This window comes from Drosophila suzukii, chromosome X (genome assembly GCF_043229965.1).
Source record: "Drosophila suzukii chromosome X, CBGP_Dsuzu_IsoJpt1.0, whole genome shotgun sequence".
Classification (NCBI taxonomy): domain Eukaryota; kingdom Metazoa; phylum Arthropoda; class Insecta; order Diptera; family Drosophilidae; genus Drosophila; species Drosophila suzukii.
Window position 1 is genome coordinate 14,392,335 of NC_092084.1, and position 17,525 is coordinate 14,409,859.

Here is a 17,525-nt window from a genome sequence, read left to right on the forward strand (position 1 = left end):
TTTGGTAAGGGGGTAGCTCGGTTTTTTTTGGGATTCAGATTTTGGTCAAAAATACTCATTTTTTAGTGGTTTTTCAGTCGTAGTTTAGTCTAATCAAGGCGTACAGCTAAAAGACCGACAGTTTTGAGCAGCTTGCTTCAATTGCTATCGATCCCCATCACTTTAAGGCAGATTTATTTTTTGGCAAATTTTTTCTTTTTTTGTAAGGGGGTAGCTCGGATTTTCTTGGGATTCAGATTTTGGTCAAAAATACTTATTTTTTAGTGGTTTTTCAGTCGTAGTTTAGTCAAATCAAGGCGTACAGCTAAAAGACAGACAGTTTTGAGCAGCTTGCTTCAATTGCTATCGATCCCCATCACTTTAAGAAAGATTTATTTTTTGGCAAATTTTTTCATTTTTTGTAAGGGGGTAGCTCGGATTTTCTTGGGATTCAGATTTTGGTCAAAAATACTTATTTTTTAGTGCTTTTTCAGTCGTAGTTTAGTCAAATCAGGGCGTACAGCTAAAGGTCCGACAGTTTTGAGCAGCTTGCTTCAATTGCTATCGATCCCCATCACTTTAAGGAAGATTTATTTTTTGACAAATTTTTTCATTTTTGGTAAGGGGGCAGCTCGTTTTTTCCCCACAATAACATATCCAGAATATGAGTTTCGCCATTAGAAAGTCCACATAAAAAACGGTTTGGGTATAGTTAATTAAAAGTATAATGGTTAGACATATTTGTGCAGGATCAGGATTAAACATCGGTGGATCCCGGCTTGAACTGGGGATTGTGCGAACGCGCCATCTTGGCGCGCAGCCACTCGTCCGCGTGGCGCTGTTTGATGTGGACGTACATGTTGGAGCGGGAGCGGCACTCCTTCGGGCAATGCGGGCAGTTGTACAGCTGCAAGCCCGTATGGATGGCCATGTGTTCGTCCAGGTTGCGCTGCTGCTTGAATGTCTTCTCGCAGAATGTGCATTGCAGATTGGTGGTCAGCTTGTGGGCGTACTTCACGTGACCCCGGAGCGCTGTGCGCGAGGTGCAGGTCTTGCCGCAGTGCGGACACACGGTGTCCGTGCTGTCGTGCGTGAATCGGTGGAGGCGCAGGCTGTGCTCGTTCTTCAGCCAGACTCCGCACACAGGGCACTCCACCGCCGGTGCCACCACACCCTGGTGCTCTAGCAAATGGCGGTCGAAGGAGGGTTTGAACTTGAACTTCTTGCCGCAGATGTCGCAAACGTGGCGATGCAAGTCCTCGTGGATGGATTGGATGTGGCGTCGCAGCCTGTGTATATTCGCAAAGCTGTAACAGATAAGCAATTTGAGTAAATTAATAAAAGTTGTAACTTTACATACTCGCTACGATAAGTTATATCATTAATTAAATGACTGGACAATAGCGTTTTCAATTATAAGCGATTTGTTGCTGTTGAAAATTAATTTGCTGTTGAAAATTAAAGATATCAATAATTATATTCAAAATAGAAAAAAGTAAATTCCTTCATATTCTCATAGATTTATGTGCGTAGCTTTTGAGCTATGAAAATATTTACAAGGCTGAACAAAAAGAACCCTATTTTAAACCTTTAAAAGGTGAACGTTCGCCTTAATCGCCTAATGGCAGATGAGAAGCTGATTTACAACATTCGTACTTACTTATAGATGTACCTACTAATACCTTCTTAATTTATTTGTTTGCTTTGTATTTACTCATTTCAAAACCTCTCATAGAGAAAATTTTACATCTATCTCGCTCATTTATGTGTGCATGTGCAAGGTTTTAAATGCGTTTTATAAACAGAAGTGTCTTATGACAAATTTTAGTGGTCATAAAAAACATTTAGGTTCTTAGCTTCTCAACACCTTAATACTGAAAGCATTAGAAGTAGCATGATCTATAAAGTCCTAAGTATTATGTACCTAATCGCTATGTCGTTTCAATTTTGCTATACTATATTGATCAACATGATTAATTTCACTATCATTAAACAGATTACTAATCAATCACTTCTCAATAATTAATACAAAGCTGATATGTGTGCTGATTTTAATATTGGCTGCCCAGGTCTTGTTCATTTGGGGCTTAGACTTTTATCAGAGCCCTTCCACTCTGCTCACCTCTTGCAGCAGATCGCGCATGTGTGCTCCAACTGATCGGTGTCGTGCTTGGACAGATGGTTGGCCATTCGGCGCTCGCTGCTGAAGGTGCGATCGCACTTGGGACAGGGGAACTTGAGCACCTTGTCGATCTGGGCGACCTTGTTGTGCACCGTCTCGATGTGGGTGGCCAGGTAGTCCTGCGAGTTGAGCGACTTCTGGCAAATGGTGCAGCTAATGGGGATACCATTCTGTTAAACAGAAAAGATGGGCTATATCTTGGGGCGCACTCACGTAAATAGCTTGGGATTGACATGTTTGCGGATGTGATCCATAAGCTTGGAAGCGCGCGTGAAGATCTTTCCACAACACTTGATGTAGTACTCGCGCTGGTGCACCTCCAGGAAGTGGGCCTTCAGCTCGGAGAGGTAGGGAGCACTAAAGTCGCACAGGTCGCAGCTGGCGCTCATGTAGCTGGCGATGGCCTCCTCGTAGCTCTTGGCCAGCTGGGCGCGGGAGCAGCCCTTGGGCTTGCGCTCGAGTACGGCCTGCAGCTCGGTCTCCTGCACATCGGTGGGTGCCCGCTGGTCAGGTGCCCTTCTGCGTCGCCGCTTGCTGCCATCGTCGAGCAGATCGGCCAGCTCCCGGTGCAGGGAAATGGTGCTCTGGCCAGTGGAGGAACGGGCTGAGGCCTTGCGCTTGGCCTTGGGCTTGGGCTTCATCTTGGTTTGCAGCCGGACAAGGGGTTCATCTTCAAGGGAACATGGAATTAGTAACGGAGAATCCATGGGGAAACTTAAGAATAACAACCATCCGAGGAGTCCTCTTCTAGCTGCACCTCGCTGGCCATCAGGCAGGGCTTCTCGTTCTCCTCCTCGGACTCGCCGGGCATCTGTTCCTTGACCTGCTCCCTGACCTCCACACTGTCCACATTCACGTCCAGCACGCTGCCCAGCAGGCTCAGGTTGTGCAGGTCCAGTGGCTTCTCGTCCATGTCGCCAGTCGCCAGCGGCAGCTCATCGATGTTCACGTCCACGTCGACGCCGCCCGTCCACTTCATGGCCGCGCAATCGACGTCCACGGTGAGGAACTCCTTCTTCAACGAGCACTGCTTCTGCTCCACCAGCTGCCAGAAGCCGTTAAAGTCCTCCAGGTGCTCGCAGCATTCGGTGCAGACGCTGGTCGAGATGCCGTCGTCGGGCAGGATCTGTATGGTATGGGAGTTGCTTTTATTTGTCGACAGGGAAGCCCCAAGGATGCACTCACCTCCAGCTGCAGAAATTTGGCGATCATCTTCACCAGTCGCGTCTCCGCCAGCGTATCGTCCGTCTCAAAGAGGAAAACGGCGCTCCCGGGACTGAGGCACCGCAGGCACAGGCGACAAATCATCTTGCGCGAATCGAAGACGGCAAAAAATACAAAATCACAACTAAGCAATATGTTTAAACATAAATTTTCGTTGCTGCAACAGAGCTGTTGTAAACAACAACATTTAAATTAGGGATGGCAAAACTCCCAGTCAGGTGTGGTGTGTTTCTGCTGGGTGGCAACGTTACCCCGAAATACATTAAGGGTACTCCCTGGTATCCCTTTTCTTAATATTAATTCCCACAAGTAACGTTTTTTATAAAGCTATTAATTAAAGAATAACGGCCGCTTCATTTAAATAAATTTTAATATAAAATAGAGAAAACCTGCTATCTTGACAGCCACACCTATCGATAACGATAGGCATCTGCGCGCGATTGGGCAGCACCGCGGCTCACCCACTCACATCTGGCAACGGTGGCCGTAAAATGGCAAAAAAAATAATACATACGATTTAAAACTAATGACAATTACGTATTACGTGAAAAGAACGCAACGCAAGTAATTAAAACCCAATTGCCAATCAGCCCAGTCGGCGCGTGTGCGTGTGTGCGTAACTGCAGCAAAAACCCGTGGGAAAAGTGATTCAAACGGGTTTCAGAATCGGAACCGAGCACTTGGGGCCTCCTCATCTCCATCTCATTCGATACCATTTTCCATCTACACTTGCAAAAAGCGACAGCGCGCGAGAGAGACGGCGCGAGTGAGCGGAGAGGGAGAGCGGTGAGAGTTGCGAGTGCGAGGCGAGTGCCAGTGAGTGCGAGCGAGAGCGCTGACAAAGCCAGCGCAACATAGGCGAAAATCGCAACCAAATCGAAAATCGCAATCGAAATTCAACCAAATCGAAGATTCTGTCGAACAAAGGCGACTGCTCATTAACAACAACAACACATCATCTACATCCCATTGCGCTCTCTTTTTGTTTTCGTTCCGCGTTTTCGCAAGCGGCGCTGAGTAAGCGCCAGAAAGAGTGCAAAAAAAGGAAATAAGCAACGGAAAGAAAGAAGCCAGGAGCAACGAACTGTGTTTGCGGTGTGTGCTCTGCGTGCGAAAGGGTAAGTTATATGTTCTCTCATGCTCGTTCTCGCTCTGGCCGCTGGCCGAATCTCAGGCCGGAATCGAGATTTTGGCCAACAGGGGATTGCAAATTGTGCTTATTTCCACAGGGCCGAGCCCCATTTCTCGACGGGTTTCCCTAGAAATCTACTCTAAATGGAAAATACTTTCGCTGACTTTGTTAAAAAAGCGAGCTGTGTGTGAGTGGGAGCGAACAGAGCGCAGCTCGTCCTGTCGTCCTGCTCTGTCCGGCAAACAGCGTTGCATTTGTCGGCGGCAGATTTTCGTTTTCCGTTTTCCTTTTAATCGTCCTCATAGGCAGAGTGTTTGCGTCAAATTGTGTTCAATCAGCAAACAACAGGCGAGCGAAGGGCCCTCTAATTGTTTAATAATTGCCAGGTGTTTTCTGGCCTGCCACCCCTGCATTAATTCCCGCACCGGTCTGGCTAGATTTCTAAGAACCGGTGGCAACGCCGTGCTCCACACCACTCACACGCACGCAATACATGCGAAAAGTGCGAAGTGGAAGAGGAAGAACACGACGACGAAGAAGAAGCAGCGGCAAACTTTACGTCGGACGGTGGAAAGCAGAACCAAAAGTTAGCAATTTATGCGAAATAAAACGATCAACCGCAGTCGAATATCCATTAGACAGGCGGCCGAGTGTGCCAGCAAACCGCGAAACATTCAAAGTAAACCAATTTGAGCGTTTTCCATTCAGTTTATCATCGCTGCCTAACAAAAACGAAACTCCCCGAGTGTGTCGCTGTGTGCGTGTGTGGTGTTTAAACGGTATATTTCACTTTTCTCTTCTCTTTGTTTGCTTCTGCCAGCCACTGCACATACATACATACACATGCAAACATAAATAAAAGGACTTGGCTGTAAGACAAAAAAGAAAATTGCATTCGTCGATTAAATAATAACTATCAAAGCCTCTCGCTCTCTGTGCCTATACATATGTGTGTGTGTGTGCACCAGTGCCTGTGCTAGTGTGCGTTGTTCTTGTGAATGGTTGTTATTACAACAAAAAGGAGAAGAAAAAAGAATTGTTGCCAAGCGTTTAGAGATTGTCTAGTATCCTCACACTTGCATCAGGCAAATTGCTTACATTTTAAATGCCCTGCACCGGGTATTGTTGTTGGGAGGATTTTACTGTCCCCATTTCTGTTGTGTTTGTTGTTGTGGCTGCTGCTGCAGTTGTCAGCCATTGTTCGTCCTCCCCTCCACGCCCCCTCCCAACAATTATTACAAGACGCCACCGCAAAAATTCTTTCAATGCGTTGCCGCTTCTGCCGCTGGTCTATTGGTGTTTGTGTGTGTGCTGGCAGACTCCTCTAGCCGTCTCGCTCCCACTGCTACTCACCTAAGGCAGCCTCTCAGTTGCGTGTGCCGAGTGCCACTGGCTGTCCTGCTCACACCAAACATTGGTGCACCCATGGGTGGATCGAGGGGGGTCACTGGGGATAACTATCCCCTATTACTATCGTAATAAACGCAATATCAACAAAATCCCAATTGATTATTTCAACAGTTGCTCAAATTGAAAGGGTTAATTTTACTATTTAGCAAAATCAGGCGGTGTCCCAGAGATTTACAAAGAATTTTTAAACTGTTGGAAAAAAATTCTTGGAAATCATTCGGTTTTCCAGGACTTGTAATTTTGGTCAGTAATTTGGAGAAAATGGGAACTTAAGTCGAGTCTACGAATATCAGAAGAATTTTCGACTGATTAGTTTAGAAAACCTCCCCTCAAATCATTTGGTTTTCCAGAACTTGTAGTTTTTTGAAGTATTTCCGAGGAAACGCAAACTTTAGAACACATTTTTTTTAAACTCATGGGATTAATAACTTAAGTAAAAGTTACAAGAGAGAATATTCCAAAATAATCGTGGTCGCAATAAGTTATTTCAATTCCCAATAAAATTCAAGACCCCTTTACATTGTATTTCAGATACACCACTGGTCCCATTAGTGGTGCAGATCGGCCGGGGGTGGCTAAATAAAGGAGTTCCCAAAGCCAAGCTTACCAAAACACCAAACAAAACCCACTTTGTACTCAATTTTATCGCTATCTGTTCTTTTTTACAGCCTACTTGAAAGACTGAAACAAGGAGCTTCGGCCCAAAAGCGGTGATCCCAGCACCTTATCCTCGTTCTTATCCAGAGCCACAGCCACATCCTAGCCCATCCTCCAGCGCAGCGGGAAGACGAGTAGCGCGGCGGCGGCGTGAAGGAAGCTAACGCTAATGAGGATCTATTGGCAGCATGAGTACACTGGGGGGAAGTAGGGGAGAGCGAAATGCCAAGCCCAAATTCACAGCGTTGGATATAAATCGCATGTACAAGAATAGCCGCGTAAGTAGAGCCTCTAGATATTCATCTAAAACGATCCTAAGCTAATTTATCTTGATTTTTTTCACACAGGGCGAGTCGAGTGAACCATCTGCACAAAAGAATCAAGTGCCACGTAAACATGGAATGCAAATCTTGGGCAAAGTGCCGTCCGCTCGGCGACCACCAGCCAATCTGCCATCCCTGAAGGCCGAGACCCACACCAGCAGCAACAACAATCTCCTAGTCTCAGTCGAAGGTGGGTGTTCCTCTATCAAGTAGATCGATATAAGATGTATAACTAACTGATAAATAACTATCTGCAGGAGCCACATCTGGAGGATCGGGCGCAGGCGGGTCAGCGGGATCAGGCGCGGCAGGAACCAACACTAGCCACAACAACACCACTGCCCACAGCGGAAGTTCAGGAGCAGGAGGCGGAGCGGGATCAGGCGGAGGAGGAGCTGCATCGTCATCTGCTGGCGGCCATCATACCCAGCAGCAAGCTCACAGCCAGCACCACCACAACAACAACATCGGTCTCGGCCTGAACGCTGGAAAGTTCGTCAATAGCAACAACAGCAGCAGCAACAACAACGCCGGCATCTCAGGCGGCGGCAACAAGAACTTTAAATTAATCAACAACTCCGTTGGCAGCTCCGGCGGCGGAGGTGCAGGTGGATCGGGCGGCGGCGGCTCGTCAGGAGTAGGAGGAGGAGGAGGCCAAGGATCCGGATCGGGCGGACACTCAGTCAACTCGCCCAAGACATGGTCTGCAATCACCACAGGACACGAGCGCGGCTCGGGCGGTCAGCACTTTGGCCGCCAGCAGCAGCAAGTTGTTCCCCATTACCAGAGTCCGCAATTCCAGTACGAGTTCCCCACGCTGGACGGCACAGTTGGCAGCGGCGCCGGCGGCGGTTCGGGAACGGGTGTTGGATCCGGTGCTGGAGCGGGCAAGAGCCACTATCAGAATCAGGCGCACCATGCCGGCCACCAAAACCACCACCAGCATCAGCAGCACCACCAGCAGCATCAACAGCACCACCACCAGCAGCAACAGCACCATCGGGACTACCACCATGGCCACGGGCGCCAGTATGGACACCACTCGCATCGCGACTACAGAGATGGCAGCGACGACGTCGGCGGCGGGTCCTCGGAGCTTGGCGAGCTAAGCCTTCGTCCGCAGAACGACACGGCCGCCTGGCTGCAGCAGCAGGAGAAGGCGGCCAAGGTGGCAGCTGCTGCGGCAGCGGACCAGGGTCTCAACCTACAGGGCCCGGTCCACCACCAGATGGGCGGTAATGGTGGGGCAGGAGGAGGTTCGGGCGGAGCTGTGCCCCTGCCCATTCTCTCGCTGATGCCCTCGTTCATGCGCAGCGGTGCTCCATTGCCCGCTACCGGAGCGACGGCGGCCAGCATCTTGGCCGGCGGATCCTTGGACTCTGGTGCCCTGCCCAGCGCACCCTACCAGAACGGCATCCTCGGTGCTCGTTCCGCCTCGCCAGCGGTGGTAGGCAGTGGCGGCTTCCGGGCGGCCACTGTCATTCCCAAACGTCCACCGACCTCCTCCTCACCCCCGCAATCCGGACTGGGCATTGGAGGATCACCCACTCCACCACAATCCCAGCAGCAGCAGGCTAACGGAGGCGGCGGCGTCGGAGGCGGACGCAAGGATAAGGACTATGTGGTGGAGCCGGAGGTGGCCCAAATGCAGCGTCCCATCATTCGCGAGGAGGACTTGGAGCGCCTCAATGCCATCGCCAAGGACGATAGCTGGACCAAGCAGGACGACATTGACTACACGAAGAAACTAACATTCTCGGACGACGAGTCCACGCCGGAGGAGCATCAGGGGCAGGGCAAGCAGCACGGCTCCGCCCAGCAGCAGTCGCAGGGATCCTCCTCAGTATTGGCTGGAAATGATCAACGCAAGCTGTCCGCCTCCACAACCAGTTGGCAGCGCGGCAAGGAGAGCACCGAACGCGAACAGCCGTCGGAAGTTAATCAGGATCAGCAGCAGCAGCAACAGTTGCAGCAACAGCAGCAGCAGCAGCAAGAGATTCGCCAGCAGAACGGTCATCGTGGCAGCTCTGGCAACGTGGGAGCTCCTGTGGCCGGTGGCATTGCCTTGGATGCCAGCGTTTATGAGCGAGTGAAGCTGCGCAAGGAGGAGGAGGAGCGTCGCGAGATGGAACGGAAGCAGGCGGCGGCCAAAAAGTTGCAAGAACTAGAGATGAAGATGAATAGCAAGAAGGCAGCGGCAGCAGCTCTGGCCGGAGCCGAGGCCGGAGTCCTCTCATCCTCGGGCTCCGCATCGCTGACCAATGATGTGGCGCCCCCATCCGCACCACTGGGCAATGTCAGCGAAGATGAGGGTGGAGGCCAAGGTGGTGGCGCCGGACTGCACCGCCGACCCAGGGGAAGCATCTCCAGTCTGGGCAGCGGCGTCACTCCCACGGGAGGAGCTGGCGGCGGTGGAGGAGCAGTATCTGCCTCCTCCTCGGCTGGCGGCGACTACGGTCAAAAGAACTTCCTCACCCATTTCCAATCCAATTTACCACCCCGTTTCCAGCGCCAGCAGCAGCAGCAACAGCAGCAGCTGCCGCGCTTGGAGAAGAGTGCTTCTGCCAGCAGCGCATTCGATAGCAATTCTCGCTACCTGCAAAAGGGTGGCGTAAGCGGTGGAGTTGGCGCAAGTGGAGGAGCACCAACAAATGCTGGCCAGGGTCGAAGCATTTCTGGCGGCTATGCGCAGCGAGGTGCCAGTGTCGGAGGAAGCGGCGGATACGGACGCAACCGTCACGACAGCAGCAGTGCTCGCGAGGAACAGGAGTTGGAACAGCAGCAGCAGCGGTTCACCCGCGGTCAGGACTACCGGCAGGTGCAAGCCCTGCCGCGCAGCATATCCGAGAACTCGCATCGCAAGACCAGCGTATCATCGGCTGGTGATGATGTGCTGGGTGGTGGAAGCGGCTCTTGCTCGTCGTGGGCAGAGCAAACGGATGCCGAGCAGAAGGTGCATCATCGCCACCGCGAGGAGAGCTTCTCCTCGAGCCACAGCCACGATTCGGCTGTGCAAATAAAGATCCTCCAGCGACCGGCCCGTCAGCCGAGCCTCAGTGAGGAGTCTTCGACCCAGCAGAAGCAGCTGCCCGCCTCGCCGCAACAGCAGAAGACGCTGGTGACCGAACCCATGCCCACACAGATTCTGCGACGCAGTGTGGAGATAGAGAAGACAGGAGAGGAGAGAGCTGACGACAAGTCTGCCTTGGAATCGGAGGACAAGTCAAAGGCAGCATCAGCCGCTGGCAAGGTGGACGATGACAAGTCCGGCAATAAGCGGCCGAGTCCCAGGAGCGGAGCGGCAAGTGGTGGACGAGGTGGTGGTGGTCGCAGCTATACCAGCGGCAGTGGTGGATCAGCTGTCGGATCAGCTATCAGCAGCAGCTACCGCAGTCAGCGAAGCGCAAGCGACTGGGGCAGCAATCGTAGCAGTGGCAGACGCTACTACGGCAGCGGCGGTGAGCAATCTGAGCACTCCGAGGACGTGGACGAGGACTGCTACAGCAGCGGCGGAGGCGGAGCTGGAGGAGCAGCACGTCGCAGCCCCAAGGAAGCAGGCGGTTCTGCATCCAATTCCGGTCAGGCTGCGGCCAACAAGGCGGGCTTCTCGCCCCGTGGCGAACCCTCGAGACGAGGACGCGGTGGCCTCTCTAGCGGAGGAGGCGGTGGCGGCTCCGCCTCTGGTTATCGTCGCCAGCCCGTGGGCACCGGCTCTGCTGGAGGATCGGGTGGAGCGGGTCGTAGCTATGGCAGACTCGGCTATGAAGAATACGGCAAGCAACAGCGCACCTCCGAGTCGGACGCCGACCTGGACAAGACCAAGCAGAACCAGCTGGCACTCAGCGCCGGCCTGCACAAACCAAGCAAGGATGACAAGGATTCGTCTGCGCTCAGCGGCGAGGAGAAGGACAAGACTGCCACTCTGGCCCCCGCCCACAACACTGCCCTGCTAGCGAAGGATGAGTTGCAGAAGGACGCAGCGGGCCGCCTGCCACCGGGCCTCTCGCCAGCGGGCTCTGTAGTGGGATCCGTAACTGCCACATCATCATCGGTCGCAGTTCCCGGCTCGGCGGACAAGAAGAAGGGTGAGTCCTGTGCCGTTGTCGGCGGTGAGAAGGTGGCGGGCAGCAAGTTGCCTGCCATTGGCGAGAAGGCCTCGCTGGGGGCCGTTGGCTCGGGTCCATCGACCAATCTCCTGCTGGACGCCGGCGCCCCGGTGAACACGATAATCTTTGAGAACTCCACGTACAAGCAGCAGGCAGCGGCCGCTGCCGTGGTGGTGACCAAGCCCGGAGCGCTTTCGGTGTCCAGTGGCGGCGCCACCATGACCGTGGACAGCCTGTCCAGTGCACTGTCTCAGATGAGTTTCGGTGGCAAGGCGACGGCATCGGGAGCCGGCGAGGATTCCCAGGACATGAAACTGGGCTTCAGCTTCGGCGACGATCCCACCACACCCCTAAAGGTGGTGGATACGATCGATAAAACGGCCAGCCAGCAGCAGCAACAGCAACAACACTCCCAGCAGCAGCAGCAGCAACAGCAGCAGCAGCAAAACAACTCGACGGCGGATCTCAACATGAAGATAGCCAGCGTGAAGAAGGTTTGGGAATCGGCCACACCCATGTCCGACGGCCCATCGCCAGCGCAAGTGCAGCAGCAGCAGCAACAGCAGCCGCAACAGCAACAGCAGTCGCAGGTGCAGGTGGTTGCACAGCAGCAGCAACAGCAGCAGGTGGTAGGACCGCAGCAAGCGGGTGACGATGGCAGTGGCCACATGAGTGCCGCCTCCTTTGTGGCCGCAGTGGCCGCCTCACAGCACCAGCAGCAGCACCAGCAAATGCCCCACTATGCGGTGTCGGCGGTGCACATGCAGAGCCACCACCACCAACAGCAGCAGCAACAGCAGGCGGCGGCAGCGGTGGCGGCAGCGCAGGCGCAGCACCACCAGCAGCAGCAGGCACAGGCGCACCATCAACACCATGCACTCTCCTCGCCGGGCCCGGTGCCCGGTAGTCATGGCCATGGCTATGGCCATGGGTCGCCGTTCGACGCGGGATCGTTGGAGTTCCAGCAGGAGGACTACCCCAGTCCCCAGCAGCAACAGCAGGCGCACCAGAAGACCAAGCAGTTGCAGCAGCAGCAGCACCTAGGCATGTCTCCGCCGCCCAGCCAGCAGCAGCAGCAGCAACACTCGCAACAGCAGCAGCAAGCACACCAGCAACAGCAGCAGCAGGCCCACCAGCAACAGCAGCAGCCGTCATTCTACCAGGCGTCACCACAGTTTGGCGTTGGTGGCATTCCCACGATCCCCAGCCCGCCGGCCGTGGTGTTCAACTCGTCGCAGATGCCGCCGCCGCCACCGTCACAGGGCGGCAATCTGTACGCTCCATTCCATTCGCTCGATCATTCGAGCCGTTCGCCCGCCTACTCGGCGGCGGCGGCCGCCCACAGCTTCCCGAACCATTATGCGGCAGCAGCAGCGGCGGCGGCGGCAGCAGCCGCGGGCGGCGGTCCCTTCAATGTCAACGTAAACGCTTATGCGATGCAGACACCGCACGGCGGCAGCCTACCGCCCACAGCGCCCACTCCGGACATGTACTCGAACCTCTCCTCGCAGTTCCGTCTGGGCGGTGGTCCGGGTCCGGGACCGGGTCCCTTTGGCCAGCCCAGCTCCCAGCAGCTGAGCAATCCGAGCAATCACGGCGCCGTGGCCATAATCTCGTCCAGCAGCAACTCCATGATGTCATCAGGGGCGGCCAAGCCGCCGCCCAGCCAGCAGCCGATCGGAGCCATCGGTTCCAAATCGGCGGGCAGCGGTGGCGGTCCGGGACCAGGACCCGGCCCGTATGCCACCACCCAGCAGTACATGAATCTTTATGCGGGCCCGCCGCCGCAGCATCCAGGACAGGGTGGTCCGCCGCCGGGCGCTCATCAGCTGCAGTCAAACAGCTACTACTCGAATTCGGCGCCAGGCGGACCCAGCGGACCGCAGTTCTACGGCGGACCACCGCCGCAGGGCAATGGCGGAGCGCAGAGCTATGGATTGGCCACTGCCGCGGGCATGTATGGCGGCCATCAGGGCGGACCGCCCGGCTCCAATGGACCGCCGCAGTCGCAGCACACGATGGGCACCTTTAACACGCAGTTCATGAACTCACAGCTCCTGACGGCGGCCAGCATCAATCAGTACCGCGGCGGACCAACGCCCGGAGCGGCTTATCTCAAGGGAAGCCAGGGCCAGGCACACATGCAAGACTCGGTAAGCGGAGGAAGAGGAGACGACCCAATACCCACTATCCCATACCATTAACCATATTGTCGTTTTCCTAGTTCTTTATAAACAAGACAAACAATTCAAGACCATAAAGACCATACACCTAAGTGTTTAATGGAAGGTGTGTGGAAGCGAGTTTGAGCAAGATTTGGAGCCAGAGAGATATTATATATGTTGGATTTATCGTTGATATATTCCCGATTTTTTGAAAACACTTGTTCGCAGTGAAGAAAGCCATTACAATATTATCGTTTAACTATTTGTTTTTTGAAGCGAAACAATGCCAACGTGATTAACGGAAGTTGGAATCAAGAATTAAGCAAGATTTGGAGCCAGAGAAATGCAGAAGAAATGTCATATACGATGTATTTATCTTTGTGTTATTCCCAATGTTTTTTGCCACAGATATGTAATATTTTTTGCCACAAATACATTTGTAATAGGCTTTTCACCCCCATGTACGTTCGAATTTTTCAATATGGTTCAAAAGTAGTAAATTTTGATTGATTTTGAGCGAGATAATTGTGCTTGAACCATGTGAAGAATAAATACTCAATAAACGATTGGTACATTAGTATCAAGTTGTTTTCATACTTTAAATAACACAAGGGTCTTAAATTAATGTGGTTTGTGCAGTCGGTGGTCGATATTGATTCAAAGCTTCCATTCTTCGCTATATAAAAAGTAACTAGAGGAAAGAAGGTTGGCTAAATGTGAATTGCTCAGGACTTGCTTTCGGCTCCAACTTATTAGATGACTAAAGTTTTAACACCGTCAGTAACCCAAATTAAGATGTTTTAGAATGTCGTTCGAAACTTTATAGGTCCAAAATATCAGTTTTCTGAAAAAAGATTTCGAAATATTATAAAAGTGTAATAACGACAGTATTTTGGGTAGATTATAGTTTGTAAGTCTTTGCAAAGATTTCGTAAAGCCGTATTAGATTTCTGGTTTGTAATTTGTTTGAATCCCTAAAATGCCTTCCAACAAATGTTTGGAGTCCATCTTGTATTGAAACAAGAAGTGTCAGTAAGAAAAACTCTAATATGAAATTGAGATAGTCAAAATATGAACTTGTGATTAATAATATAGTTATCAATTACTGATTTCTTGACCAAATTTAACTAAGGATCGAAGATGATTGAAACTACTGCTTAAAAATTGTAGCACACTTACAAGTGAAGTATAGTTTATAGATTGTGACCTCAAAAGATATAATAGGCGTTTACATTAATGGTTGTTTGTAGCTTCATTCACTAATCGTATTTCCGCTTCTTTCCGCAGATGGGTCGTCAGCTGAAGAGTCCACTGAGCGCCGACATGAGCCTCGGTCTGGCCAAGCAGGTGCAGTCGCAGCCCAGTCCGCCGCACCACAAGAACTACGGCGCGGTAAGTGTGCTACTCTGAGCTCCCCGGCAAACTGGCTTTATCCATCCTTTCCCTCTTCTCTCCTTCCAGTGGGATCTGCAGAACCAGGTGCTGCAGCAGCAGCAGCAGCAATCTCAGCAGCAACAACAGCAGCAACAGCGACAGGGCGGCGGCGGCGGTGGCAACGGGCCGAACATGAACGCCCTGGGCGGCCGAGGCAGCGGAGCCGTGGGCAGCGGTAGCGGCAACGGCGGAGGAGGCGGTGGCTCCCAAGTGGGCGGCAATGGCGGTGGCAATGGCGTCGGCAGCGTGGGCCAGAGCGGCGGCGGCGGTCAGGGACGCTATCCCACGCCCATTCAGCGGCCCAACAATTACCCGCAGCATCCGCAGCAACAGCAGCAGCAGCAACAACAACAGCAACAGCAGCAGCAGCAACAACAGCAGCAGCAGCAACAGCAGCAGCAGCAGCAACGGGAACAGGCAGCGGCAGTGGCGGCGGCGGCTCAGCGGGCCCAAAATATGCGACAAGTGACCGGTGGCGGCGGCGTGGCCGGAAGTGCCGGCGGCGGTGGCAGCAACACACCTGTGGGCCCACCCGGCGGCAATAACGGTGGCAATGGTGGACCAGGTGGAGCAGGCGGCGCAGGAGGAGCGGGCGGAGCGGCGGGCTCTGGACCCGGGAAGCCCTACTATGCGAATAACGCCTCGGGAGCTGGCGGTGCCGGCAATCGGGGTGAATGGCATGCGAACTGAGCGCCAGGTGGTCACCACCAGCCACCACCGCCCAGTCGACCCCGGCCAGCAAACAGCACCCACCAGGAAACCCCCGAAACAGAAACACAGAACCGGAGATGGATAGCGGAGAAGGAAGAGGATGATGAGGAGGAAGATCAAGCGCAGATTGGCCCAGAGCTGGAGGAAAGTGTGCTATCCAAACCGAGAACCGAAAACGTAAACAGAGGAAGTCAGGAGGAGTATGACTAGAAAAGTGGAATATTAAAACAAGCAAAACCAGGCGAAACACAGACAGACATCCAACCTTCGAGAAAGGGGTCAATGTGATGTGATGTGAGTAGGCAAGTGAGCTAATTGGGGGGATTCCCCGTCACAACCGCAAAAATGGCAACTCAGCAAAAATCGGCGAAAGCAACCGTAGCGAAGAAAGTAATCGTGAATCGCAAATCGCAAATCGAAAGTGAGAAGACGAAAGGTTCAACAGGAAACGAGTAAGGAATACCTAATTGCAAGAAGAAATATTTAAAAAAACACAACACCACACACCCACACACATGCATACATTTACATATACATACATACATACAAAATAGCAGAGTGTATTTTTTGTCAAACAAATTTACATAATAATATATTACTTTTATATACTTATGATTTTTTGTAGTAGAGTCTTTCTCCTTTAAACAAAGCAAAAACAAAACAACAAAAACAAAATGAACCTTTGGCACTGCGTCTGCTTTAATTTCTTTATATATATACATATTGTTTAATTTTTTTGCAACCAACAAAAAATCAACTAATAATTCTAATTTATGATTATGCTACAATATACATTATATATACCATCTATCTATCTATCTATATCTATCGATATGAATCTTTCTGTGTAGACAGCGAATAAGAGAGAGACAGACAGAGAGAGAGAGAGAGACAGACAGACATAGACGGACAGAGAAAGAGAGAGAGAGAGAGCTAACAAACCAGGGAGAAAAAAAATAACAGTTTGTTTAAGCGCAAAGTTAAGTTCAAACGTAAAACAAATACATTTAGAAATATTGTCGTCTTTTAAAGAACAACTAAGACATATAGACACTTGCGTCACAAAATTGTACTCGGTGGGCTCTATATTGTTATATATAATATAGTAAACTAAACCCTGATCCTAACTAAAACTAAAACTAAAACAGAGGGCAAAACGAAAATGGACCCAAGCTAAAATTTGAAAATAGTGTTCAGCGCAATCGCACACGGGTGGCAACGCCGCCGAAACCCTCGCAGCCAGTGCTGCCACCTCGGCCGCTTCCGGCGATAATTAGTTAATCGATTATCATTAACCCGCCAGTCCTGCTACAATTTGAAAAGAAAAAACACACGTAAAAGGACGTTTATGCTCAATGGTAGAATGCAAACGGTGGGCAGGTGAGGTGTGGAGGCAAAATGAAATTTAACCGATTTATATAAATGTGTAATTCATTATGTAACTGTAACTTAACATGGATATGATATGTATGGCATATACAAGACAAAAACACACGACACCACACACATAAATATATATATATATATAGGCAAAATCCAAGCGAAAAACGAAAACACTCCAGCAAACATTTTTAAGGAAAACGCAAAACCCACACATATATCCCAGTAACAGTAATTAATACGAATATACTCGGATCGAAATCCGGTGGAGTAGGGCAGGGATCTCTTAACCCCATAAAGCCAACCGGAGCGACGAAATCCCTGCCCTACTCCGCAGGACTATGCAACTAAATGTAGTAGAATTAATAATTAAACAATGCAAAATAAGAAATGCAAGAAACAAAAAGAAGAGCAAAAGCAAGGCACTTTTCGCTAGGCTTCTGAACCGAAAATATAAAAAACGAAACCATATAGCGATATTAATTAGTCCACACCCACACACACTCTCTCTCACATACGCCCAAGCCACGCCCACATACGAAAAAGCCCAAAATATTTGGGCGGTTTGCTATGCCAGGCAATGTTTAGTTATAAAAGAAAAAAAGAAAAGAAAACAAAACAAAACAAAAAGAAATCGAAAGCAAACACAAATTAATGAAATGATGAGTAAAAGTAACAAATCAAGCTTGCTATCACACAATACATGTAAAAGGTATATTATATAGCATATTGATAAATGATATAAACATTAATTTATACCTATATTTTAAATGCATCATCTGGTTTTCCGTCTCCACCAAACGAGGATAGTAACAACATAAG

The 17,525-nt window shown here is 51.0% G+C and overlaps 2 protein-coding genes across 5 annotated transcripts; one reads left to right on the top strand and one right to left on the bottom strand.

Annotated features, from left to right (window-relative positions):
• Positions 1 to 686: 686 nt before the first annotated feature.
• Positions 687 to 3,601, bottom strand: LOC108018941 (transcription factor grauzone). Its single transcript, XM_017086538.4, has 5 exons — positions 3,347 to 3,601; positions 2,891 to 3,287; positions 2,375 to 2,831; positions 2,102 to 2,314; positions 687 to 1,286 (listed from the first exon to the last, which is right to left on the bottom strand). Exons 1-5 carry the CDS (start codon positions 3,467 to 3,469, stop codon positions 737 to 739), a joined length of 1,740 nt encoding a protein of 579 aa, XP_016942027.2. The 5' UTR covers positions 3,470 to 3,601; the 3' UTR covers positions 687 to 736.
• Positions 3,602 to 3,853: 252 nt separating this feature from the next.
• Positions 3,854 to 16,133, top strand: nocte (no circadian temperature entrainment). Of its 4 annotated transcripts, none has more exons than XM_036819902.3 (6): positions 3,854 to 4,503; positions 6,596 to 6,862; positions 6,932 to 7,097; positions 7,165 to 13,166; positions 14,466 to 14,570; positions 14,640 to 16,133. In XM_036819902.3, exons 2-6 carry the CDS (start codon positions 6,773 to 6,775, stop codon positions 15,300 to 15,302), a joined length of 7,026 nt encoding a protein of 2,341 aa, XP_036675797.2. In that variant the 5' UTR covers positions 3,854 to 4,503; positions 6,596 to 6,772; the 3' UTR covers positions 15,303 to 16,133. The 4 variants fall into 4 exon arrangements, with proteins under 4 accessions (XP_036675797.2, XP_070853643.1, XP_036675798.2 ...); XM_036819903.3 differs by lacking the exon at positions 3,854 to 4,503 and adding an exon at positions 5,035 to 5,296; XM_070997541.1 differs by lacking the exon at positions 3,854 to 4,503 and adding an exon at positions 5,037 to 5,196.
• The last annotated feature ends 1,392 nt before the right edge of the window (positions 16,134 to 17,525 follow it).

Coding starts and splice junctions, on each gene's coding strand:
- LOC108018941 (XM_017086538.4), bottom strand. CDS start 3,469: ATGATTTGTCGCCTGTGCCTGCGGTGCCTCAGTCCCGGGAGCGCCGTT. Junction 3,288..3,346: donor CCAAATTTCTGCAGCTGGAG/GTGAGTGCATCC, acceptor CATACCATACAG/ATCCTGCCCGACGACGGCAT. Junction 2,832..2,890: donor AGAAGAGGACTCCTCGGATG/GTTGTTATTCTT, acceptor GTTCCCTTGAAG/ATGAACCCCTTGTCCGGCTG.
- nocte (XM_036819902.3), top strand. CDS start 6,773: ATGAGTACACTGGGGGGAAGTAGGGGAGAGCGAAATGCCAAGCCCAAA. Junction 13,167..14,465: donor AGGCACACATGCAAGACTCG/GTAAGCGGAGGA, acceptor TTCTTTCCGCAG/ATGGGTCGTCAGCTGAAGAG. Junction 14,571..14,639: donor ACCACAAGAACTACGGCGCG/GTAAGTGTGCTA, acceptor CTCTCCTTCCAG/TGGGATCTGCAGAACCAGGT.